General features: G+C 40.1%; 1 protein-coding gene across 1 annotated transcript in view; it reads left to right on the top strand.

Annotated features, from left to right (window-relative positions):
* The window catches only part of pigg (phosphatidylinositol glycan anchor biosynthesis class G), a 107,496-nt gene that overhangs the window by 23,946 nt on the left and 56,620 nt on the right, over positions 1–26,930 (top strand). Inside the window, exons 6-8 of the mRNA XM_049586008.1 lie at positions 4,643–4,855; positions 14,740–14,957; positions 16,053–16,337. Of these exons, the coding sequence (XP_049441965.1) occupies positions 4,643–4,855; positions 14,740–14,957; positions 16,053–16,337 (716 nt within the window). The remainder of the gene's footprint in view (positions 1–4,642; positions 4,856–14,739; positions 14,958–16,052; positions 16,338–26,930) is intronic.

The following is a 26,930-nucleotide window of genomic DNA, read 5'->3' as shown; positions in this document are numbered from 1 at the left end:
CAGCCTGTCATCAAATATTACACCAAGATTTTTCACTGATGATGCATCATCAAATGTCATGACTACGTATGAGTCTGGACAGACATAAACGTAAACTGTAACTGCAACTTGCAACAGTAATTCTCGTTTCAAACTGAGTGCTGCCCACTCTACACCAATGAGAAGAGCGCAGAGGAAAAAAAGAAATACAGAAATATCCAATGTGAGAAAACCTAAGTAGTTCTTACTTCAGCAAGAAATATTGTGTTAATGTAGGATCCCAGGGCTCAAAATAAGAAGCTGGCTGAGAAAATAAGTTTTCAAAGTCTTTTAGTCCATCATGAGGTGTTCTTTTGTCCACTTTTGTTGTCGCTGGTATATCCAGCTGTCTGTCTGTGTAGACCTTCACCTAAGAACAACAAAACACATAAAAAGACATAACAAAAACTTCATCCTTACTCTACTCTAAGCCACCTGTAGAAGGGAAAATTTGAACTGCCTAATTTAATATTTAGAAAGGAAAATAGCCTTGAATTTATTGTACCTTGAGTTCTTTGCAACCGTGATGCTCAAAGAGGCAGACTTTCTATTAATACTACCTGGATGTACATATGTTGATATGGAAATGTATTCTGTTTAATGCATCAGTTATTGCAATCAGTGGCCTCATCAGAATAACTGGTTATTTTTAACATAGTGAGGATGGTGGGTCATTAGTAGAAAGCTGAACTGCCTGTTGTTTTTCATTAGAACATGCTGCAGTGGATCAGACTTCATTACTGGCTCAGTACCTGAGCTTCACTTTTTAATCTGAATGCATCATTGAGAAAACGGCCGTCTTACTGCAGATTGGCAGAACATTTAGTGCTGGGAGGATCCTGAGAGGCGCTGCCACTTTAATCAGACAGTGTAGCTATAAGAAGACATCCAGTTATTGTTTACTTTAGTACCTGTGTATCTTTGCCTTTTTCTTAAGACACTGTATTGCAGTCAAAACCAGGAAAAACAATAACATAGAATGGACAAGATGATAACATGCCAGCCTCAAAACCCACAGCAACAGTGTTGCAACCACATCAGTAACTGATGCAAGAATGTTTTGATACATCCATGGACAAAATTTCAGCCTACTGACGTGAGAGAGATATTAGTGAACTACAAGTATACATCAGAACGGCACATACGGGCACTTGGGTAAATGTCAAGGTCATTTGTGGGTTAGAAGGTCAATGATTCTATTGATGTCAATGCAGTTTGACATGTTTTTGGATCAAAATTTTGACCCGTCTGTGTGCATTTATTTATGTTAACGTTAACGTTTGTCTAATAGACATGTCTAATAACTGTTTTGCGACCTTGCCTGAACCTGAGCGTTCGTGATATCTGATTGCTGTCATATCCCTTCAGCCTCCCCCAGTCCAAGTGGATGCATGACACAGCACAGTGGGCGGATATTGTTAATGTGGACATCTATATTTGATTGAATCACCAGGTACCATTAGGCTAAGTGTTATCTATAAATAAGCAACCGGTAATAGCCAACTGTTTGATCGGGGCTCAGATTCAGTTGGAGAGGACAGTCATGCTGCTGTACTGTATGACTGTAATATTAAGGTAGCAGCCTCCCACTCTAGCTAACGTTAGTTGTCCATCAGTGGTAACTGTCAGCAGCATCATTTAGCGGTTTAACCACAATGACAGTGAATATTCACGTATTATATTATAATGTGCCTCAAATCTGTGTGTGAAAGCCTTGGTTAACCCCTATGTAATTGCTTTTTTGGCATTTTCCTGTTTCTCTCCTACAGCGCGTTTCTTTCCACTGAAAAGGGAAACAGAGTTGGTGATAATGCTTTGCAGGTCTGCTCTGTAGCTAGGAGTCAAGGCCCGAGCTGCTATCTTATCTTATCGACATGATAGAAAGAAAATTGGAGATCAGCATCTTTGGATTGATTGTTGGTATAACCAACTACACAGCAACTCCTCACCTTGTGTTATCAATTTCCGGTCTGATGTGTGGTCAAAGCAATCCTAACTTCACCTTTTGGTTTGTGGACTACTGTTTTTAAGCCTCGAGTTCGGCATTTTGGCCGTCGCCATCTGGGCTTTCTGAAGCCAGAAGTGACCATATGTGGACGAGAGCGTGAAGCTGTGGATGACACACTTTGTTATGCCTATATCCTGACTGACAGTTCTCCATTTTAGAGATTGTCAATTACAAGAAATCCTACCCTGCTTTATGGTCTAATTTAATCTCAGAGGGGCCATAATTTACTAAATGAATGCCATGCTTTATTGAAGAAGACTTGAAAGAGACCATTGAGACCATAAACTCAGGAGGGAAATGTTTACTGAGGAAATAGATCCAGTGTGAAGCAGCGTCATTTTCTCACTGACTTATTTTTACAACCAGTGGAGTCGCCCCCCGCTGGTCATTAGAAAGAACTTAGGTTTAAGGCACTTTGGCATTGCTTCACTCTTCAGACCCAGAGGCTACCTCCTCTTCTTTAAACAGTCTGTGGGTGTAGCACAGATAAACACACTTCATACATGTGGCAGCCTCAGTTTAAATCACATTATAACAAAGAGTAAATGTGCAATAATCTGTTGAGAAAACCTTGTTAGGGTGCCAGCTTTGGCACAAAGTCATCTCTAAGCTGAGCAAATGCGTGGCTCTGTACAGTCATATTGAGACTTCAGAAGTGGCTGTGGTGGTATTTTAGAGATAATATTAGCAAGCTACATGCATATGGCTTCGTCGTCAGCGGCAGTTTTCTCATCTATGAATCAGCATTCTGTGTGTGTAACCTTTTACTGAGTTATGACACATCTGTTCTGCCATAATGTGAGTCGCTCTGTTTAGCACGAGCCAAACAGAACAAGCAGAGTGGATATCGTTCTAAAGAGGTTTGGTTGGATGTAACAGTAAAGGCAGGCATGTGGTCAACGGTCTGGCAAGCAGATTTCTTCTTCTTGGCTTGTGTTTCAGAGAACAAATCATAAAATAATAATGCTGGATATTACACACAGTTAAAATGGGATTAGTGTTTGATAAAACATCTCCAGGGGGATTGAAAATATTTAAAAAGAAGGCTCCGTCAACTCTGCTCATTAGTGTAATTACTGCAACTAAAAGCATAACTTAAACATTTTTAGACATTCATTGCTAAGTAACAGATTTAAACAAGCCTCATATACTTGGTAGATTTATGGCATTATCCTGAATAGCTTTGGGCTTAATACAGCGAAGTCCTTGTCTTGTTGCAAATCCGTCTCCTTTTAATGTGAAATGGATAATTCTCCAGCTTATTTCATTGTGTCCAATTACCAAATTAGCTCATAGCTCAGGGGTTTGTCCCGGTCTTTAGTCTGCAGCTGTCTCACTTCCCCACACATGCAAGCTGCATTGTTCATTTTTAGATATATTATATGTCTGTATAGTTCATCACTGCAACCCAAAAACTTCACTCAGACACAGACAATTTGGGAAACGACTCCCACTCGCTGTTTGTATTCTTGAAAGCTCTCTACAGGAAGCCAAGTGTCAACATAAAAATGCCTGTTCGCTTTTGACAGGAGACGAGCTTCGAAAAAATTATAATGATTTCAGTCTTTCATTCAATTTTTGTGTTTGTTTGGGTTGTTTTGCATGTTGTCGTGACAACCCTCCCCATGGTCGTACCCACAGGCATTGATACAGGAGTAATTATGAGGGGTTTGTTTGTGGTGCCTTTGTGTTCAGATTCAGGTTTTCTGTGTTAGAATTCAAATTAAGCATCGCCTTGATTCTAATCAAAGAACAATATGTCACTAATTCCCTTTGCTTAAATCAATAAAATGAGAGTCAGCTGTGGTGAGAAGCTGTAGATGTTCTACCGCACTCTCGCCATTTTTCCCCGTGACCGCAGTTTGACTGTCCTGAGGGGAAAGAGCACACAGCAGCAAATTAGATGCTGTAGCTGCTGTGATTAGAGCAATACATCCCAGTAAAATATATTATACGTAATCGCTGACTTCCAGATGACACAAAAAGTGTGGGATTTTTCATTGTTAGTTTTCGTGTCAGGTGTATGACTTTAGGAGAAGGACCTCCTTTTTATAATTTATCTAGTTGAGTGTTGTGAAATTCTTTCAGACAAGCTCTTATTGTGCGAATGGTGGAATCCTCCACGGCGGACAGTATGAAAATTGAGCCATTTCCATTTGTCCATCATGCAAATAGTTTTGTGTGGATTGCTTTAGAGTTTGAAGTAATAAAATGTAACTTTTGTTCTTATTAAAAAATATCAATTTTGCTACCAGCTATCGCTGATTGATGTAACACAATTGTGATTCAGCACTTGGTGTGTTATTGAAAGCCTTTCCATTTTCTGTGTCAGACACTGCAGGTTCATGAGGGAAAAATCCACTGGCATGAGAGGGTGCATTCTAAATTTCAAGTATTTCTGGAATAAATAGAAGAAGAATCTGATAGTTCAGGTTGAGCAGATTCTTTGAATTATACAGGCTGATTGACAAGTGAAGGTTAGAAAACGACATAACAAAACAAAGGCACCACCAAAATATGAAATACACTTAATTTGTATGTCACTATTTCACCATCTTGTATTGCAGGTTCAGTAGTTCACCGTTCTGTTTGTGTGTTTTTGCCCTGTGGTGTCAGGGGGAATGGAGAAGCCTGGAGTGGTGGAGCAGGTTGACCTGACTCCAACCCTGGCCCTGGGACTTGGCCTGCCCATATCTCAAAACAGCGTGGGCCACGTCATCCCAGGCGTTTTGGAGGAAACTTCACTGCGAGACCAGCTGCGATTCCTGCATCTCAATGGCCACCAGCTCAGCTGCCTGCTCAAAGACAGCATGGCAGACTACGAGAAAGGTGGGTTACAAATTCACTGCATCCAACCTCTGGACTCGTTAACGCCCGGAAAGCCAGGACCTCGTCTGACAGGGAGTCTCATCATTATGCTGTATTGTTCACAGGCTGCTGATAGTATCAGTGGCTACATTTTTCCATGTATGCAGCAGTGTGACTAAGAAAACAGCCCAGTGTAAGGAATAGCTCTTTCCAAAATGAAAATGCAGTCATTTTTTCCTGACGCTATTGGAGTTTGAAGAACCACCAAACACACAGCGGGTCAGTTCCCATTACTCCATCTCAGCCTTCTCCCAAAATATTGAAGTTAATGGGGCCATCTTTTTGATCCGCCAAAAAAATAACACAAAATGTCCAGCACATACAGTATCATAATCCAAAGGTTTCTTCCTCACACAGTTTGCTTCCCATTTCCACCTAATGAGCTGCTTTATGTGACAGACGGTCATTACTCAGAAATATGCACAATTACAGAGCAACATGAGCTCTGTGACCTGCCACTCATCACACTTAAAGCTGCACTAATCAATATTTTTTCCTGTTAACAATAGGTCAGATTAATGTGGGGTCAGCCGCAGTGACAAACCCACAAAGAATTATCACCTGACTGACATACTTTACACATTTTTGCGTTCAGTGAACACTGGTTTCGCACTGAACACTGCACGTTTGCTGTTTCTTTTCTGTTTGCTGAGAGATTAAAAAAAATTGAACTTAAATGCTGCAGCCACTTGTCACTGTCACATTTTACCCAGCCGTCCTATTACAGAGCAGGAGGGCTAGAACAAATACCACAAAGACCGACCATCACATTGCTGAACAATAACAACAATTTAGGAGAAATTAATACTGAGCCTACACAAAGCCCCAATTTCGTGCTCTCCCCCTAAGCGCTTCAGCTTTCCCTTTGTCCAGAACACGTTCTCTACCTTGTACCAACATTCTTACATCCATGGATTTGCTGTATCATAGCAACCACATGTAACCAAAGCGCCTTGGCTGAAAAAATGCTGCTGCGTTTTCTGTACTTAACAATGACCAAGTATTTAATTTGTCTTAAAACTGTGTCATCTTTGTCGTCTAAAAAGCAACAATATACCTAACAGTAGCCAAACAATAAAGCTTATTTACAAAGCATTAAAATGAATTGATTTGCAAAAACGACAAAAAATTGTGGTAATACCGCAGATCGCGCTGTTGAGCCGTCCTTAATCACCCCAGGGCAAATTTCATCAACAGCGTAGCAAGAGGAGTTCCAACAAGAAAACTGCAGCATGCATGGTGCGCTTGCTATGCATACAGTCTGGGTCTGCCCAGGCCCGCATGGACATGGGTGGATGATGACATTGATGACATGCGGACCCATCTGGATGCAGAAATTATGAAATGGTCTTTCCTGTTTTGGTTCACTCTCGCATCACTCATCAACTTCAGCTGTTGTCAATGATTAAGCTTCACCACCAAACAGTACACAGAGAGATTTGGCGACTAGCTGGTGAACATAGTGGAGCATTTAGCGGCTAAAGAGTCAGATACTTCTCTCTAGAGGTGGTGGAGACCAAAAACAGAGCTAAAAGGAGAGATGATATTAAGTTACTGGGTGTGTACACTGTACTTTACAGGCAGCTGTTCAGTTAAAATGACTGTCAATGTTGTGCTGCCCCACAGAGGTTAATAAAGGTTAATGCTACTACAGCTACTAGAATCGGGATGCTCTCCATAAGTTGTTGAGACAAGACATGTTAGCTCAGACTAAGAGGATCACTGTCTTATTTAAATAATTGTTGTTTTATTTGTATTCCACTCACGGTTTTGTGCATGTAGGTTTTTCTCTGAAGAAACACAGATGGCAGAGACTTAAGTCAACTCAGAAATGGTTTGTTGTAAGTCCATCTCCTCATTATTCACACCGTGTTGTCAGCTACATCAAAGCAGTGTTTAACCTGAAGCAGTCTGATTAAGACGAGGGTGGAATCATCTTACAAGTTCAAACAATTCATCGCACCGAAGCTCATCATCACTGGAATCCTTTATGAAAATGACACATTTTGGAAATTTCAGCTTGTCTTAGATGAAAATAAATCCATTCAAACACACAAATATATTTTGTTTAAAAGTCTCTAATGGTAGTCAATAAAATTGAAAGAAGTCATCTTGCAATTAGATAATCCTCCAAATGTTTTAGCCCACAGTATGTTTTATAATTTTTTTGTTGTTGCATTAGAATCAAGTACACATTCACAGGAAGTAGGTCACTACAAGCTGCCATGAATACTGACTGTGCATGTTTACAAAGGAGAAAGACTGAGCCTAGCTGCACCACAAACCAAGTATCAGAGTGAGAAACAGGCAGACCTGTTCCTGTCACGTCATGGTGTAAGTGTTGAACCCTGAGTTGAGAATCTGTTTACTGATTTCTATAAGTCCGGAAATAAGTGACCTTACAGCTGGGAAAATTCCACATGGGAGACTCACAAACAGTCTGAGGTCTGTTCTTAAACATTAATGCTGCCCACTCTTTGTGCAAATGGATGCACATATCCTCACTGAGTTCTGCTCCCTACTTTTATCTCGGGGTCACGCTGTTTGTCAGAGTTATCCATCTTGCAGGCTCTCCCCCACGCCTCTCATCTGTCTCCCTCTCCGTCTGTCTCTCTGGTGCTGTCCTTCATTTTCACATTTGATACACCAATGGCAGCAATTACCATTGCTAATGTTTGATCGGTCCGAAGTTATTTATGTTAAAGTTTTAAATGAGACAGAGGGAAGGAGGCAGGGAGAAGCTAGGCGCTTTGATAACTGGCTTGTTTGGCAAATAATGTGGCATTTCATTTAAAATATCATATTCTCTGCTGCTTTCCATAAAAATGCATTTATTACTGAATCTATTGTCAAGGAGACTGTCTGTCTGTCTGTCTGTCTGTCTGTCTTAGTGTATGTATGTATGTCCTTCAGTTTTCTCGACAAGTGTTCATGCTATCGACTTCACACTTGCCGGATGTAAGTGCAGTGTCGAGTGTGAGCGCTTGGGATCTACTGTATGTATTCACTGGCAATGCTACAGTACTACAACCTGAAGTAGGCATTGTATAGTGTATTGAGAGTGGACTCCTATTAACTGTTGCCGAACGGCATGCTGGGTACAGCTCAATCTCTGTTGCTGCTACAGTCAGGGTTCCCACACATTTTCATGACCAAAATGTAAGACTTTTCCATGACTTTTTTAAGGACCTATAATAAAATCTCCAAGACCATTCACAGTGTAAAACACAAACACAACTGCACAGTATCCTTTAATCCAAATGTTAATTGGAGTTGGACTTGGATCAGTAGAGCTCCCACACTGGGTGAGTGATAGCCGACAGCAGTGTTGGCTCATTGGTTAATTTGTTCAAAAAAAGATTGCTCTCTACACTCATACTACAATACACTGCTTTCAAAGCAGTTAAAATGAAATTGAAGTGTGCATTGATGCTTGGGATGACTATTGAATGTCATAGGCTGCCCATTTCAATTGTGTTATCTCAAAAATATGCCACAATTTAAAAGTATTAGTGGGACATTGTTATGGAAACTCTTGGATTCATGACCCTACATTTTAAATCACACTGCCACAACATAGTGTTTCTTGCCTAACTTGCCCAGCTTTATTAAAACATATCAGATTAAAACTCTATTCACTCTATTATTCTATTCAAACATAATTGCAGCTGGCTGGCATATATGGAGGGAGAGATAGAACACAGTGAAAAATAAAGAAATGTGCTTGACGGTTATGCATTTATGCAAAATAGAGCCACAAATGTCAACAGCTACAGAAAATGTATTTGGCATAATATGACTTTGTATGGAAGGTCATTCATGAATAAAGATTACTGTACCGATTTCATTGAACATGTCACAATTCCATGACTTTTCCATACTTTCAAGGATTCTGTGACTATTCCAGACCTGGAAAATGAGATTGTGGAATTCCATGCATTTTCTAGATTTTCTATGACCATGGGAGCCCTGTACAGTGCATTCAACAATAGACGAGGACAGAGAGACGGGAGATATTATATTGTAGCAAACTTAAACATTTCAAACATCAGTAATGTGACTTTCAGAATGACCACTTTTGTTCTCAGAAACAATCGATCCCAAATAGCTCGCTGTGAACAAATGATGCACATACTCTAGCATTATAGGGGACACAACTATGTCACGACAGGTGTAGTGCTCACGGTCCAAGGAATCCCATTGTTGGGTGTAATGCGTTACAAAGTAACATGTTACTGTAATCAATTACATTTGTCACTAACATAGTAATGTAATGCATTACTGTTTTAAATGCAGTAATCACATTACAGTTACTAATCAAACAATTATGTCATTACTTGTGTCACATAAGTTCTTTAATCATCTGCATAATAAGCAGTTAAAAAATAAAATCAAATGTGCCGACAACAGCTACACCATCCAGTGCATTTTTTAGGCCTATTCATATATTAATTTTAGGTAATTGATATTTGTTCTCCGCAGTGTTAGGAAGGCCAACCTCTCTTATATATTGATATAGTTGTATTTTGAGGCAGTTATAATGCCATCATCATTCTACAGATTCTTGTTTTGTGCTGATATGTGGGCATATAGTTTAACGTGATATTGTTAACTTACCTTACTGTATGTCTGAGATGATGTTGCAGGCTAATATTAAAGTAACGTAACAAGTAGTAATGAATTATTTTCAACAGTGAGTAATTAAGTAATGACCCCAACACTGGTCGAGGGGGAAGTTGTTTGGATAAGTGGTTCTTGAAAACGTTGCGATACTAGAAGCTAAGCAAGCAGCCCGCTGCGAACAGGCACGTTTGATTGGGCACTGCACTCGTGTAGTGAACATAGAATACTTTTTACATGATGAACAGATACATAATGTGTGGCTAAACGACACTACAGAACGTCATCACGACATTTAAGTGACATTTTAATTCTGCTGATTGCATTAAAGTTTAAAACACTAGAAAAGTGGTGTTCAGTTGTAAAGATTATCTTGCTGAACAATGCGTGTACGTATCATAAACTTTTCTTTGCAGCAGACCTTATTTTCTGCAATAATTCAAAATCCAAGGGACAAATCCCATTGGCCTTTTGACTAAAGAAACGGGGCGATGTGGTGTTGGCCTGCAAATAAATGTCATCACTACAGCACTTTATAGCCGGCTTCAACCAGTAAAGGGCAGTCGCTATGCATATTTATAACACATTATGTAGAATTCATATACTTTGCACTATATTGTCAAGACCTGATATCCCTCAACAACACTACTAAATACCAATTTACTTTGGTTTTCAGGGGAAAAAAGAGGAAAAAAAGTGGTTTGGGGGTTTAGTTACTCTTTAACAAATCAGATTTTAGTATCAAACATTATAAAAACTACCTGCTCTCTCAAAAGTTTTTCCTTGTGTTGTGTCTTCTTTAGGCCTACAGTCAATTCTGTGCTGTCCTTGTTTCCAGTACATGTTGTCTTGTGTGTCTCATGTTGATTGTAAGACAAATGTACAGTTTGCTATCTAAAAGAAAACCCACGTGTTTAGAACTGCCACGAGCTTGCGATTGGGTAAGCAGCAAATAATGAATTTTCAGAACTTGATTTGAAACTAACTACTTCCTTTCACATTAAAAAACTTACCGCTCTGGCAGCACATTTCCCACTCTATTTTGGTCCCTGGTTTCCATAGTGATGGGATGAAATGGAAATTATTTCAGCAGACCTACATTTGGATGTGTTGATTTTTTTGAATCTGTCCACTTGGGTAATCATGAAGCTGTTATGCAGTAGAATGTAATAGTCGTCAACGTGTCACTGCTGGGAAATTCACCTGGGATGATATTTTAAGTAGCGTGCCTGTTGGACACCTGTTGGGGTCAAAGCTGACTGGGTGTGAAAGAAGTTGCTTAAAGAAAAGTTGCCATCTGTCTGAAAAGAAAAGCAGCATTCAATTATGTTTCATCAGGGAGACAAAAAGTACTTCAATTGAAATTTCGTCTTTTCAGAATGATTCATAATGCCCAGACACTCTCGGCTTGAGTGTGACGCAATTGGGTATTTTAAGATTTGTCATTATTGTGCAATCTCTGTTAAGCTTTTGCAATCAGTTATCTTTGTCTTAAAGTAAGAATAACCCGCACAGCATGAAACTGGCTTTTTTTTTAAGTTTTTAAGTTTAACACAAGTTTTGCTCTGCCTCCACAGTCTCCGTCTGCCTTGTTTCTTTTGTATGTTGTTTGATGGTTTTAATTACAGTAATCACAATGAAATCAAGATTGCAATAACTTTTTTCCATCCTCTACTCTCACACCTCAAAGTAAAATATTTAATTTAACTTTAAAAAATAAATAAATTACCAAGCAAATGAACTAAATTTGTTGCCCGTGCATTTACATTTGCTTAATTGTCCTCCTGTTGGTTTCAGATAGTTTTGTTGTTATCTGCTTAATTGCTGCTACTCTGAGAAAGAGAGAGGTACCTATCAGTTAGTTGAGAGAGCAGCTGAGGCGTTCCACCCATTAATAACTGCTCTGGCCCAAAGAGGAGTGTGCAGTGAAATACTGTTTGGTATCTATAATTTTACTCCTGCAAAACTGAGCAGGAAAAAGAATACATGGGTGCCCCACATCTTCACCAACAACATGATGTAACTCATTAGAGTACTTAGATTGGATTTTACTGTATAGGTGTAACTGAATATCCAAGAGTTATCTCTCTGAACTAAAAGACAGCTGGTGATATAGTTAAATTCATTCTCCCAGTTGGTAACTTTTTGGATTTTCTGACTCTTAGATTCCTCTTTCTTAACCCGATAAAACTGACCCACTGTATTTTTATGCCTCTGTGCCGGTGATAGCCATAGCCAGAGGCGTTATGTTTTCAAGTTTTCCATCTATACAGTTGCATGCAATGGTCTGGGCATTCTGGTCAAAATTTTGTTTACTCTGAATAGCTAAGTAAGTAAAAGATGACCTAATTTCCAAAAGGCAAACCGTTAAAGATGACACATTTTCTTTAATAATTTAAGCAAGATTACTTTTTATTTTAATCTTTTACAGTTTCAGATAACAAAAAAGGAAAAGGGCCCGAAGCAAAAGTTTAGGCACCAAGTTCTTAGAAGCACCCCCCTTAGCAAGTATCACAGCTTCTAAACACTTTTTGTAACCAGCTAAGAGCCTTTCTGTTCTTTGGTTGGAGGTTTTTCACCTTTTTCCTGCAAAAGGCTTCTCATTGTGATTTTTGGGCCATCTTGCATGCACTTTGAAGTCTGTCCAAAGATTTTTAATGATGTTTCGGTCGGGGGCCTGTGAGGGCCATGGCAAAACCTCCAGCTTGTGCATCTTGAGGTAGTCCAAACTAACTCATACAAATAGGGCTGGTTATCACCACTGATTTCCTGAATCGATTTGATTTCGATTGGGGATATTTCAGTTACAATAACAGTTTTTGTTAGTGTGTGAATGTGATTCTCAGAGAACTAATAGCGTACATTTAACAAGGGGTTGTTTTAAAAAAAAGAATTCAGAACAGGAATAAAACTGAATATTTTACATCTAAATGTTTTTAGAGCAACAAAACAGCAAAGTCACAGCATAAACTCAATGTTTCACTAGAAACAAATCCAGAATATCAATATAGCAAATCATAGTCCTGATGTCACAGTACTGAGTGAGGTTTAGGAGGAAAAAGAACACAGACATCAGTCAGTATCAGTCCTCTTGTCCTCTCTGCTCCTCCCCCTGCTGCTGAGGCAGTGGATGAGAGACTGCGTACGGAGCAGATTGAAATTTCCCTTTTCTACATGTTTACATGTTGCTAAACAGCTGCAGTGATAAAACATTGGCTTCTTCCTCCTTCCTCCTTTTATTGCACTCCCAGTAACAAGCATAGCTGTCGTCAGCTCAAGTTATCTTCACTTCGATGTCTCCACCGCGGCATCTCTACTCAGTGTGCGTCTGTGTGTGTTCATAAATGTGGCGCAGCAGCCTGGACACACAGACAGCAGGAGGAGCGGCTGCTGCGGCATGATGATAGAAACTAAAAAAAAAAATAAAATAAAAACAGTAAGCTAGTACTACTGTCGTTAATAATCAGTGCCGCGGCTCATTTACTACCGGCAAGATTAGTAGGGTTAAAGCTTCACACATCTGTTGGAAAAAGTGTATATTGAAGGATCGATCTTGGATTTTATCATATCGATATCAGTTTGAATCGATGATTCGATTATTTTAACCCAGCCCTATACAACCATACACTGACTGAATAAGTGCCTCATGCAAGCCAACTTTAAAAATTCAAACAAGCCTTTTAAAGTCTTCACAAATAGTCACTCCTTAACATTTTGATTAATTTTGGTCCCATTGCAGATGATGTTGGATTCAACAAGTCCCATGTATCTGCATAGTGTCTGTTCTCCAAAGCTCAGTTAAAAACATTGCATAGTAGGGTACAAGTAAATGCAGCCTTTCCTTATAAAACTCCATCCCATAAATCCATCACTGTCTGCCTTGTTTCAATCTTCATATTGTGTTTTTTTACTTGTGCTTCTAACCTCAGGCATCTTGGAGGGCCATTAACCAATCTCTGTACTTTTAGACAGATGAAACATGGTCAGGGCCATCGATATTGTATGATTCATGCCTGTGGCTTAAGGTTCTAATATTTCTACCAACCCCTCTGTCTGCCAAAGCCACAGTCACTATTTATCACCCCCATGCCTATGCTGCTGAGATAGGTGTTATACTGGAAAATATTGTTTTTAGGAGTGTGTGTGTATGTGGGTGTGTGTGTGTGCGTGCTTCACTGATGTATACCGCAAATCAAACCTCCACATTGCTTTGTCCTTGAACATGTTCCTAAAGCACTGAAGTAAAATGAAGGCAGGCATCATTTAGTCTGCTTTGAGTAAACATGTGAGTGAGTCATAGCTTGTCGTCGTTAAGATTCTGACAAATTATACATTGCTTTTTCAGGACTAAATGGTTTTTACCACAGGGATATTATCATCTCTTCCATTTAAGGGACATTATCGACACAGGAAACAGAACAAGAAAATACTGAAAGTTAATAGATTTCCCATTGAAAACACCCAACATGCATCAAAATGATTGATGAAGTCATAAATGGGATTAGTGAGCTCTCATTCATAAGGAAACAAATGGTAAGAAAATGCATCTTTATGATGAAAGGCAGCAGTCTGAGGAGACTTCTTCTGAAGTGAGACAAAACACTCCAGGCTGCTTTAACTTGTCTTCACTTTTTTCATGCTTCAGTTTGTATTTGAATAAGCTAACAGTAAAAAATTTGTATTTCTGCCCGTGGTTCCAGCTCCATTCATAGCTCAGCATACAACCACGGTCATAACGCTGCTGTATGTCACAATATGGCAACAAATTAATATATGCCACCACTGACAACAGTGCTCTCCTATAATACTGAAAATATTGCAGTCAATCTGGAGGCACTCTGCAAACAGGAGTCCAAGTTATATAATTGGAAAGCACAGATTGTTTGGTTTCATAAATAAGTGTAATTGTCCTGATGCATCAGATGGCATTTGGTGATAAATAAGCAGTGCAAAATTAATGTGCCGCCGCATCAGGAAACCCACAGAGGTTATTAATGAGATGCCGCAAACATCCTCATTTTGACACATCTATAAAAATGCAGTAGCTGCTGCAGATCCAACAAGAAGTTTTACAGCAAATCACAGTAAAGCCAAATCTTTGAGTACCTGACAGTAAACATCACTGTCATGTAATCCCTGATTAGTGCTCACGTCTGAAGCGACACTATTTACACATGCAAGTTGTTGATGCTGACGTCCCCCTCCCCACTTCTCTTTGATTCCAGAGGCAGGCTTTGAGCAATTCCGTGTGGCGGAAAAGGCTCACGGGAGCTGGATGAAGCTCTTCATGGAGGGCAACACCTCTGAGGTGCTTTCCAACATGGGCAAGAAGGTGCTGAAGCAGTATCTGGAGGCCCTGACTGCCATGAGCTCAGCTCTCAGCAAACAGCTGGGCAAATACGACATGTACTCCATGATCGCAGGGATGGTGTTTGTGTTTCAGGTAAGCGCAGGGGAATGTCAGTTATGATGCGCGGGTCAGGGATCTTTAAAAACTCAAACCAACCGGGCCTGTTGTGAGATCCACTCTGCCTCACCTGACAAATTCCTCAATCAATGACCCGAACCCAACACGCAAACACGCAAACCGGAGCTGAAATTTTCTGTTAATGACCATCCCTAAAGGGGATATATTGTATCACAATATAGTAACTAACTTCCTGTAAATATCACAATGAAAAGTACAAACGTTGGAAGACAGCAAGTAGCCTACTCACCCATCTTTGAAGTGGTTACGTTTTGAGTTTGATCTGGAGCACACAGCTAATAACCTAAGTGGTTTAGCTTAGGTTGACAGGTACAGTGATTTGTGTACATGACATTATAGAAGTGCATATTAAACAGAGTCAGTGTGGACAGAGAGGCACTCAATTGCTTGCTTTTAGGACACAGTTTTAGGCCTACATATTTGCAGAGAGAAATATTTTTGCCGGACATTATGACTGGAGAGATTTAAATATGTCGAACTTCAACAGATTTTCCTTGTCAAAAACCAAATAACAGAAAGCCTGTGTGCAGCAGTGTTGCTGTACTTTGGAAATGTTCTAAATGACATTACTAGTTACCCTGTTAAAATGTAACAAGTAATATATTTTTTATTTGTTATGTCATCAAATAAGGTAATATATTACATTTGATTACTCTTCTAATAAATGTTATAAACTGGGCAAAAAAGTTGAAAAGTCCTAAAAACTTTTTACTGGGCAGACACCTAAAGCTAAATGATGTTTTGAACACACATGAATAACATGGTGTAGTGAAAGGCTTGACTAATTATGGTTAACCTGTAGGTGTTTTCTCAGGTTTGACATCCACCATTTTAATATTAAGAGCATTTTCACCTCTTGTAAACAAGCGTGTTTATGAATATTAATCAACAGTCCTGCATATAGTGTGCCTTTAATTTAACAGCCAAAATAAAGGCACTCAGTCTCCACTGTTCACGTACTGTAGATTTCTGTGGTTTTATCAGTTGAACAAGAAATTGATCCAAGTCATTTTTCCCTCTTCTTTCTCTCCCTCTTTCTCGGCCCTCCAGCTCCTGTTGGTCTTACTGCTGGCTATGCCTGAAGCCCTCAGCAGTGACGCAGTAGTGGACCTTCCGGTCCTCTCAGCCCTGCTCTCCCTGCCTTTCTACCTCTTGTGCCTGCTGCTCGCCTCAGTGCACGTCTTGGTGTGCACATCTGCTGAAAGCTCCTGTTACTTCTGCAGCCTCTCCTGGGGTCTCGTGTTTGCTGCTGTTGCCTTCTCCTCAGCAATGTTTTGTATTCTGGTCTCCATGGCAACGCGCCGACTCCCCCTGGGACCAAAGATTCACGGGAAGGTGAGTCTGTGCACCTAAATATACCACAAACACACAGTTACAGATTGGAGCAGATGTTTGCGCTCAGAGGTGTGTACACACGTGTGCTTGATCTGCATGTAAAGCCTCAATTTGCAGCCTAACTTGTGAACCAGTTCAGCTGGTGGAACAAAGAACATTAAAGGACAAGTGAGGAAAAAAGATGTAATGTTAGTTTTCCATTCAGAGACGGCTGGATTCATTAACTGCTGTTTAAAAGATAGATTTTCTGCTTTTATGATTTAATTTGTCACTTCCTGCTGGTGGAGAAACATTACCTACGAGACCATCAGAATTTATTTGAAAGGAAATCTCCTAAATCCAGCGAGGCTCAGGGGGGATAGCACGCTCTTGCCTGTTGTACCCCCACTTTGTGATTTAGCTAAGTTAGCAAAGTCTTTACTAATGCTACTTTAAATCACTTGAATGTGCTGTGAAACAAAGGCCCGAGAAAAAGTTTCAGTAGATTTTCTTGGAACTGAGACAACTGAATAATCACTTCACCAAAACGCGGCTGAATAGAAGTGTTTCAGCGAGTGCCTCTTAGTTGATTTAAGACTGGGCACCATTTATATTAATCAAATGCTGCTTGGCCGTATGCAGTTTATCATGAGCTTTTCATGGAGGATTGCAAAGAGCTCTCTTAATTACTCCTTAACTACTCTACAGTATAGCACAGGGAAATTGTAAGCTAATAAATAAGGAGATGTTTTAGTGTTTTTATTTTGCAGTAATTTAACGTTAAACACATTAACACATTAAACGATTGTGTTTGTTGACACATAAAAAGTATGAGTCTTTTTTGTCATGCAGTGCAGTGACTGTGAGAGATATAAAGAAGGAACTCTGTGTCAGTATTTCTAAAACTCCAGAGTTTAACTGTTAATGCCAACAGCACAACAAAGGCGACGTGAATCTGTTACAGATGCTGCCACAGTCTGTTGTGCTGCAGGTTTACTCCGTGTCCCAGAAGTCACAGGCTCCCATTGTTTTCAAAATCCATTAAAACCAGCTCACATTTCTGAAACACGCTGCCGCATTGATGAACATAATCCATCATTTTAAACGGCATATGTTTTGTATTACTTTTTAACGCGACTTCATAACCTCGCCGTCATTGCACTCCGTATCAAAAATGTTCCAGTCTACCAGAATTGAATCTGCAGAGATCATTGTGTTTCTCCAGCTAGATGGTGCCCTCCACTCTGAATTATAGAAAGTATTGTTTTGTCTTTTTGTTGCCAGAGGAGGGTCATGCCAGTTAGGCCTGGTGGAGGAAGTTAAATAGCTCTAAGAATCTTGAATATAAGCTGCATAATGAAGTTATGTTAGAAAAGAAACTGCAGTGGATGTGCTGTTCAGCATATACTGTAGCATTACGTCAGTCAGTGCAGCAGGATGGATATATTAAGACAACTAGACACCAAGATGGCACTCAGTTAAATCCAATATAGGTTGTTCACAGGGTACATATTCCAAAAATAGTTTCAGGCTTCCTCAGGCTGGTGGACGCACAGAGCATGCTCATTGTACACTCAGGTACACTAAAACTGATGCAGTCCAACACAACAGTCCTGCTGTATATCCTCCCTCCATGACTGTTCAGTGTTTATTAAAGTTTCAAAGGTGTTGGTTCAAGTTGGATGTATTTTATAGTGCTGTTAAACTGTGTTGTGTTATACCAACAGGTGTTTCTATTATTTTGTCCACCCCATGTTTATCAATGAAGGTTAGGCTGAATAACAGAAACAACTCTCTGTCAAATGTAATACAGTTCAACAGCACCACAAACTTCATCCTCCAAGGGGACCATGAAGTTCAATCAACAGGAACTGAATATTAAAACCTTAATGAAAGGAGGGTTTATTGCTCCACCCCTCCAAGATTTTGGTATGGTGCGATTGCAACAATTAACGCAAATTTAACCAACATTGTGGTGGAACACAACTGACACTGACTGACGAACTTTTTTTTTTTATTATAAAACACACCTGGAAAATGTCTGAAACATGTTGACAACGAGACAGATCCCCAAGACAGAGGATGTTGCATTCACATATATAAGAAAAGCTAAAAAAAAAAAAAAACAGCAACAGGCTACAAGAGGCTAAAGGTCATTTTCATTGGATGCCGGTGACATGAAGCTACAGTCTGATACCTGACGCTTGTCACTGCCGATGGACGTGAGTTGGCCTCCACTTTTTTCAGCACTCCAATGACACGGTGAAGTGTCAGCCAATAATAGATTTTGTTTCTAGCTGTGGTACTGTGTTATTTAGCTTAGTTAGCTGACATTATGCTAGCTTTATGTGCAATGTGGTGCTCACAGGGATGCACTTGGGTGGCGAATGGGATGTTAAAATGGGGCTCAGAGACTGATCATGAGCAAAGATATTTTTATGACCAAATACAACCTTTAGATGATGTTCAGTCGAGGTGGTTTGTGGCAATTAACAGACACACACAAGCCTGTGACCACCTAACTTCATTAACTAGTGCTTAAGCAACACTTCAGCAGCAACTTTGTGATAATGTAGTTGGTCACACTGCTGCTTTGTCGCTTATAGTGTGAACACAGCATTAGTAGTAACGTATGTTAAGTAAAAACTCAGAGCAGAACAATGCGGTTTTATTCTCACTTGAAAAGCTGCCTCAATTTTTACTGAATTACACACACAAAAAAAAACATCTATGAACTGTTTTGTTTTCAATTTTGACCTGCTCCTGCAATTTCTTTTAAAAACATGCCAACAAGCATTGCAATTGTTTTTGAAAAGCTGCTGTGAAATCAGGCATTTAAGGCCACAACAATCCCCAAAAAACCTGTGAAATCCCAGAGGGGCTGATTGCAGGACTGTTGTATTAGACTGCATTAGTTTTAGTTTGGTGTGCCTAATAAACTGGCAGCTGAGTGAAGTTCTTCTTTGGCTGAGTCGGCCGGCAACCTGCTGGCTCCCCACATACATGAGTTGCATGAAAATAATTTACTGATGCAACTCTCTGAGGTTTTGACTTTGTTGGACTTAATAACTCAAAATTTTAAAATGCAATTAGTCATGTTGAAGTTTACAGCTGTTTCGTTTGTAATGATGCAATTATGGCCACGACATCAAAATCATCACTATGTCAGCTGTTTTTAAGACACTTCTGAAGCAGTGGGACCTTGTGAAAATTGTAAATGAAACACACTTTAGTATAGCAGACTGAAGGACGCTCTGACTTCACTAACAGCTAAAGAAATAAATTGATATATTTACATGAGCATCATCTTTTACTGAATAGGAGTGGCAGAATAATGTAAACACATCATTAAAAACGACTTCAGCTCAGTAGTAATGAAAACGCTATTACCAGCTCTGTAACAAAGGCAGGTTGTATAGTGATGAATGCCTGTTTTCAGCGTTTGTCGGCTGTAAAAGAGACAAACAATATGTTTGTATGTAAGGTGTCAAACTAATGAGGATTAACATGGAAAAGAAGCCACATCTTCTCTAACAGCCCACTGTTGTGCCAGTGTTTTTCATGGCTTCCGGTAGTTCAAATGTGTTTCATTAATTGTTTATGTTATTTTGTCTTCCCCCTATAACAGCTACGTTGAAATTTACTTCAACAAATAAAAGTGCCAGCGATGCTTAGATCGCTCCTCCGAATGTGGGCAATCAATCAGGTATAGTGGGACTAGTTACTCAGGAGGTGGAAGCTTTCAGTCTTTAGTGTTTGTTTAAATTGGCCTAAAAGATGAGTCCTCTTTACTGCTGCACCTCTTTGCTCATTATAATTTATCTGTAAAGGTTACATCTCATTTCCCTCCTGGGAACTTTGCAGAAGTGCTGATAGGGCAAAAAAGTCTGTAGAAATCCACTCGGGCCATTAAGTTGGGTGAAAAAATAAACTCCCAAATCTATACACTAGAGCTAGTGAGGGAAATGTGTAGTTATTTTTCTGTGACTCGGGCTTCCTTGAAAAGACTGTGGAATATTTTCTCTGAGTTTGAACACCACACAAATGTCTAAAAAGATGTGCACATACAGTAGCTCAGCTGGCAGGTAATGATTGGGCTAACTAAAGAGAAGTGTGCTTCCTCATCCAGCAGCAGAGAAATCACCAGACTTTGGCTAGAAAGGTAAAACAGTCAGACAGAAAGTTCTGGCTCGACTCCTGTGGGCAAGCAAAAACAAAAAAACTTAAAGCTGAGGTAGACAGTTTTATTTTAGTATCACTAGGCTAAAATCCCATAATAAACACTTAGCATATTGTTATTCAGCTGGTCTTGGAGAACACTACACTTCTGCACCTCCTGTTGGAAAATCTAGTCCGTGACGGCAGACATTGGTCAGTCACAGGTCATTTCAGAGGGAGTGCGTTCTTATTGGCTGTTCTGTCAATGCTTTTGGTGAAAAGCCTGAATCAGTGGTGGAGAATCCTGCAGAGAAAGTTGCTATTTCAGCATTGGCGACAACTGCTTACACTGCAGAGCAACGTGTCAGGTGTTTCAGAGATGAAAAGAAATTGTTGTTTCTAGTTCAGCCTTGTGCTAACTCTAACCAAAGGCTCATGGCTGTGGCTTTAAGTTCATGTTTATGTAGCTAATGTTAGCTAGGGCGTGGAATACGGCATCTCATCCGCCTCACTCCCCGCCAAGGAGAGCAGGCAGCAGCACCAGAGGAACCCAAGCCAGTGGCTGCAGCAACTCGAACTCAGCCAGCAGTGGGGGACAGGCCCACTCCGACTCCCCGACTCTTTTGTAACCATTACACAGGTTAGACCCAGCGCTGCCACTGGTCACCAGCCTGCTGTGACTGCTGAATATGAGTTGCTGCAGCCACCAACCAAAGGTCCATCCCTGGAGCTGCCCCCTCTCCCCCTAGCAAAGAGTCCACAGTGGCGGGGAGCGAGGCAGAGGGGTCGGGGAGTGTAGTAGCTAGCTAATTCTTGCCTCATAATGAATTATTTATGTGAAGTAATGCAATAACACATAGGTCTATATCTTAAAATGCATGTAAAAATAAACATCTACAGGAGAATCAAAGTGTAGGATCCTGATTGGCAGACCAGCCACACAATTCAAAGACACAGACTATAAAAGCTCATAACACTATACATTTATGGACAGTAAACTGTAGCTGTAATCTGTCTTCAGCTATAAAAGCTGTTGCTTATATTCATTTAGTTCTGACTCCTGCTGCAGATATATTTTTAACTACAGCTTTAATAGTCTTAGAGGGACCACATACAGTAAAGCCACATTAGCATTTCAGCTTCCTTATATTGACCTGCAGTTGATGCTGGAATCAGTTTTAAAACGTTATTGATTACTTTGAAAGGAAAATATGGATCTGTTCCACGTATTGGTTATAAATCTTGTTCCAAAAACAGAGAGTGAACATTTACGGTCATGGCCCATTTTCATGGCCAAAATCTTCATTTCTGTAATGACCTGAGTGAGGAAATACAGTTAGTAGAGTCTGTGTCCTCTATCTCATGACTGACAATCTCATTTTGATATTGAGATTAGATAATAAAGTAGTTTTTATGCTATATTAGTGTTGGATGTGAATTTGCAGGAAAGATTATTCTGACAGGATTGAATCTGCTTTTGCCAAATTGCATCTTTTGGGACAGTTTTCAACAACCTTTCAGTTTGCTGAAATACTTCCAAAATACAGCTTCAGTTACCATTCAGGAAAAGAAGATATTTTGCAAAAAAGTTTTATTATAGAGACGGAAAAGATAAGACATGATCTAAAGTCAGATAAAGTGTTGTTATAATCGTTTGAATCAGTTTGGTTCAAGGTGCAGAGCTGTGCCTGCTTTGGCTTGACAAATGACTGCATTATGGATGGCATCCAAACCTTTTATTAGAGGTATCTTGATTAGTTTCTCTACAACGGGAAGATTAAGCACACTTTGTAACTCACCACTCCAACAAAAATGTGATTAGAATTCCAGTTGAATGAATTTTAATAACCTAAAGGTGAGTGTACTTCATTTAAAAAAAAGTAGTGTCTATAAAGGAGGTGACAAGTTGGCGAATATATGAAAAAGAAATTGAAGAAAATAGAAATGCCAAATGTGAAATACCAGCAGTATTAAAAAAAAGAGCCCCTTAGCAAATATTATAATTGAGTCTCATATAACTTTTGGAAGGAGCCCATAATACAACAATCTAGCAAGCTTTCTTTTGTGGGTGGATTGCAGGAAAGTGGGGGCTAGCGCCATGTATGTGAAAGTCTGTCACTGAGTGAATGTTGATGTCCCTACTGGCCTTTGCTCTTTTAAAATGAATAAGCACAGATTTTTTTTTTAGCTGGTAACATCTTTGCCTTTGTGATCAATCATCTGATCAAATTCCTTTATACAGACGCAGTAGGGCTGAGCAATATGGGCTATAAATAATATTGCAATATTTTTAGATGGTGTCACAATATACTATATATATTACAATATTTTGAAATCTTTTCTGAACTACTGTAGACCAACCATTATAAAGTTAAATAAAGTAGCGACTGTTAAATAATAAAGTTAGATAAGAAAGTGAAATAAATGAGTCAACAGTTGTTGTTAGCAGTTAGCATAAGGTTAAACTGTTAAACTGCAGCGCTGTTAAACATGAGGACTGATTCGCTGTGAGCTGGAAACATACTAACAGCTCTCCAGTTCATACATTAACAATATTTGCATATATTTTCAATATATGACACTGGTGCTCCATGGTCGCAAAATGAGACTAAATAGTTGTGATATGGAGCCCTGCAGATACAAAGAAGCACGCCTCACCAGCTTACACTATCATTAAATTCAATTTAAGTTTAACTGTTACCGTGCCTGTGAATATTCTCATTTATCCAGGTCGTAGTTATCTCAAGGCAATTGAATCGAACGCAACTGGACTTAGTTTTGTCTTAGAAGATGTTTCACCTCTTATCCAAGAGGCTTCATCAGTTCATGCTTGTCTGACTAGGCTGGAACTAGTCTGACAAACTGATGTAGAAAACCCAGGTATTTAAAGCAGCTGTGCGGAACTTTTCGTTTTCGTTGATTATAGCGCCCCTTTGGTCGAAGCAGTATGACACCCACAGCCTGGTGTCGTAAAATTCCGACTGCAGCCGGCAATTACCGCATGCATTTGTTTTGGAGAGCGAGAGGATTAACTAACGTTGGGTGAGTCCAAGTAATTAGTGGAAACAACAAAATTACTCAGTAAATTCTCCTGTCGTGTTTCTGTTCTGATCTAATCTAATCTGTTGTGTATTTTGAGCTACTAAGGCTACCATAGTAGTGTGAGCCTCAAGTTATTCTGGGTAATGTAGTAACCGTTGTTGTGCTACTGGAAACAATTAGAAGCAGCCGTGTACGTTCGGTGTAAGGAGGAATAAACAGTTAACAAGTCATCTGCTGAGTCTGCATTATTATGTGAAAAGAATACTCCGACGATTTGGGAGTCTATCTTATATATGTATATCTTGGCGCTTGCAGGGGGTCAGTACATCTTGCGCAGAGGGATACACCGGTGAGCAACAGCTGCAGATGGCTCTGGGACAGGTACGCTAGGTCACTCGGTAAAAGCAAACAAAGAGACGACACGGACGATATTACTCACCCGACTGAAAGCTGTCCATCAGCTCCTGCAGGCCTGGGGCGTTTTTTCCAGTTCATCTTAGGAACATGAAAAAAAGTTTTAATCACGCCAGGATTAGTGTTTGCTACAAAGTTTTCACTCCTTGTGATGCGCTCTCTGTGGCGCTTTTCCTCCTGATGATATACCTCCCCGACGATGGTAGCACCGAGTCCCATTCTGTGCAGCCGCTGAGACCCAGCCACTGGACGTACAGACACAAAAAAGATATCGATCATGTTGTCTCAATATGAAAATGATAGAGAAAGGGCATAACTCCCAAATCGTCGGAGTATTCTTTTATGTGAAGATACACAGTGAAGACATAACATAATCCTAACACAGCAAAGCTGTTACCTGCAGCCTTCGCTTGCAAAGCTAACGCTACTAACGTTAGGTCAGTCCAAGTAATTAGTGGAAACACGCTAACATGCTAACGTTACAGACAAATTAGTAGTAAAGTAAGACCTGTTCATAAATGTTCTGGTGCAGCTCTGAATTTCTTAAAAACGGAGGACAACTGCCGGCTGTATATTTGTGTTCATGGTCACAGTCACAGATAATTTTAGATGATGCTCCTTCGTTATCCGCCATGACATCAAAAGTACAACCAAGTCCTCATAGATACATCTCTGGTAAAACTGTTAGGTGTTATGTGTTCAGCAGTGCCCGTTGCGTACTGCTTACTCGAAGAACACTGTAAACGTGGCTCCTCCTTCTGTGGTTTAATCGCTGCGGGCCGCTGCGGGCGAGCAGAATCACTTCCACCTCGGGTGCCGTATTCTGGTTTGCTGACTTCTGCTGTGTGTCCGACCCGAGCGAGGCTACGCTAAATAGCCATATAGAGAAAGGCTTTTTTGTCGCTGTTGGGTTCAAATAAATATGCGGATCTTCAAGGGGGGGTGATACGAACTAGGGGCAGTTTTATTAATGGTAAAAAGTTCTGCACAGCTGCTTTAACCTCTGAGGAGATCATCACAAGGCATCATTGTTAGTAGTTCCAGCCTAGTTAGACAAGCATGAACTGATGAAGCCTCTCAGATAAGAGGTGAAATGTCTTCTAAGACAAAACTAAGTCCAGTTGCATTCAATTCAATTGCCTTGAGTTTAACTGTTACCACTTCATTGTTTCACATGAGGATTGAACTGGAAACAAGCTAACAGCTCTCCACTTCATATTTGAATAATATTTGCAAGTTGCACTGGTGCTCCATGGTTGCAAAATGCAACAAAATACTCCTGGTCTGGAGCCCTGCAGATAAAAAAAACTCACGCCTCACCTGCGCATACACTATTTCTCGGCAGAGAGTGGTGTGGATGGGCAGGAGTGTGTGTCTGAAGTTCCATGTTTGTTACTCTTTTTCTTTTAGTGTCTGTGAGAGGGAGAGAGCTGTTGGCTTAAAAATATTACAACAATTCATGCTCAGTGTTCATGAAACAGCCATTTTATACATCCTACGTGGAACCTGCCATGATACATTGACTATAACTGATGTATTGCCCATCCCTAATACACAGTTGTTGTTGTTGTTGTTGTTGTTGTTGTTGTTGTTGTTATTGCTTTGCAATTCTATATTTGTAGGTTGCTGACACAGTGTGATGCATTTGTTATAACACCATAGCTACCATTAGGAATGGCTAGAATGTGTGTGCGTTCTGAGTGTGCATTTAAGTGAGGAAGAGAGAGACAGATAGAAACAGTGTATGCCAGAGAGCAGACGGGTATTGGTAATCGGAGCAGAGGAGAAATTATCAGGAAAGTTGTCAATTGGTAGTAACTGAACAGTTCAGGTTTCAGTTTTTCTATGAATAAATGGTGCAGCTCCTCAAGACCTAAGTAAAGTAAACAAAGTCTCCCCTGTGCCTCCACACTGCGGTTGGCAAGCTGAAGCTAGAAATTTATCTGGCCAGGTTTCAACATTTGAGGCTGTGGGCATGTTTGTAATTGTCATGGGATGCAACCTAGGTCTTGTCTGTTTAACACAGAGGCTGTTTACATCTGGTTTTAACATGTGTCCTGGGTGATACGATCACAAGTGAATAGCTTTAAGTCTGCCTGCTCACACCTGGCATTAGAATGCATTTACACAGGTGTCTTGAGTGAACACTTGTGATTGGATCTCACTTTTCCGCTCTACATGCGTCTGTACTGGGAACAATTAGTGAGAGCTTGTTTGCACACATTCACAGTGACTGGGCTGTTGGGACAGCTGCTGCTGTAGTAATTTGTGCTAACTGAGCAAATATTGAATTGACCATTCACCAGGAGGAGAGCGGGTCCAGAGACAATCCTTAGGCTTCGCATCTAACCTGTGTATAGGCAGCAACAGATAGTTTGCTTGAGTCAGACGAGCAAGGATAGAGCTGAGAAGGGGGTCCTTTAGTATGGCCCAGGACACATTATCATTCACAGTGCTGAAAGAATGAGGACATATGGATCCCAGACCTCTTTTAAATTTGGTCGGAGCGATCGGATCTCTTGGGTGCATTCACACCTGTACTTAAAGCTGTCCACTTGTGAGCCAGTCATGCAAAACAAATGTTAATACCAGGTGTGAATAGGGTGCAGTAACACAAACCCTACAAACCAATGCCCACGATGTATTGGCAAGTGACTGAAATGGGATGATAAAACTTTTAGATGGGTAATCCAGAACAACAAATTGACACGGATGGCATGATGATACTGTTTATTTCTTAAATTGAAGCAGTCCTTAATTATTTGACTTACACATAGATTAACCATGTCATGTTATATGCCACTCTAGTATACTTTGTGGACAAATATTACTGGGACCACTACAGAAAATAGCAAATGAATATTTAATATCCCCAAATTAACGCTATAGACACTACTAGTGATTATCCCTGTTACAACTTGGCTACAGTTTAGTACACTGACCATACACAGCTCAGCCATATACTAGATTTCCACCTCGTTTTTTTGAGTAAAAATATCT

The sequence above is a fragment of the Epinephelus fuscoguttatus genome, linkage group LG9, assembly GCF_011397635.1.
Source record: "Epinephelus fuscoguttatus linkage group LG9, E.fuscoguttatus.final_Chr_v1".
Classification (NCBI taxonomy): Eukaryota; Metazoa; Chordata; class Actinopteri; order Perciformes; family Serranidae; genus Epinephelus; species Epinephelus fuscoguttatus.
This window is presented reverse-complemented; position numbering and strand designations above follow the sequence as displayed.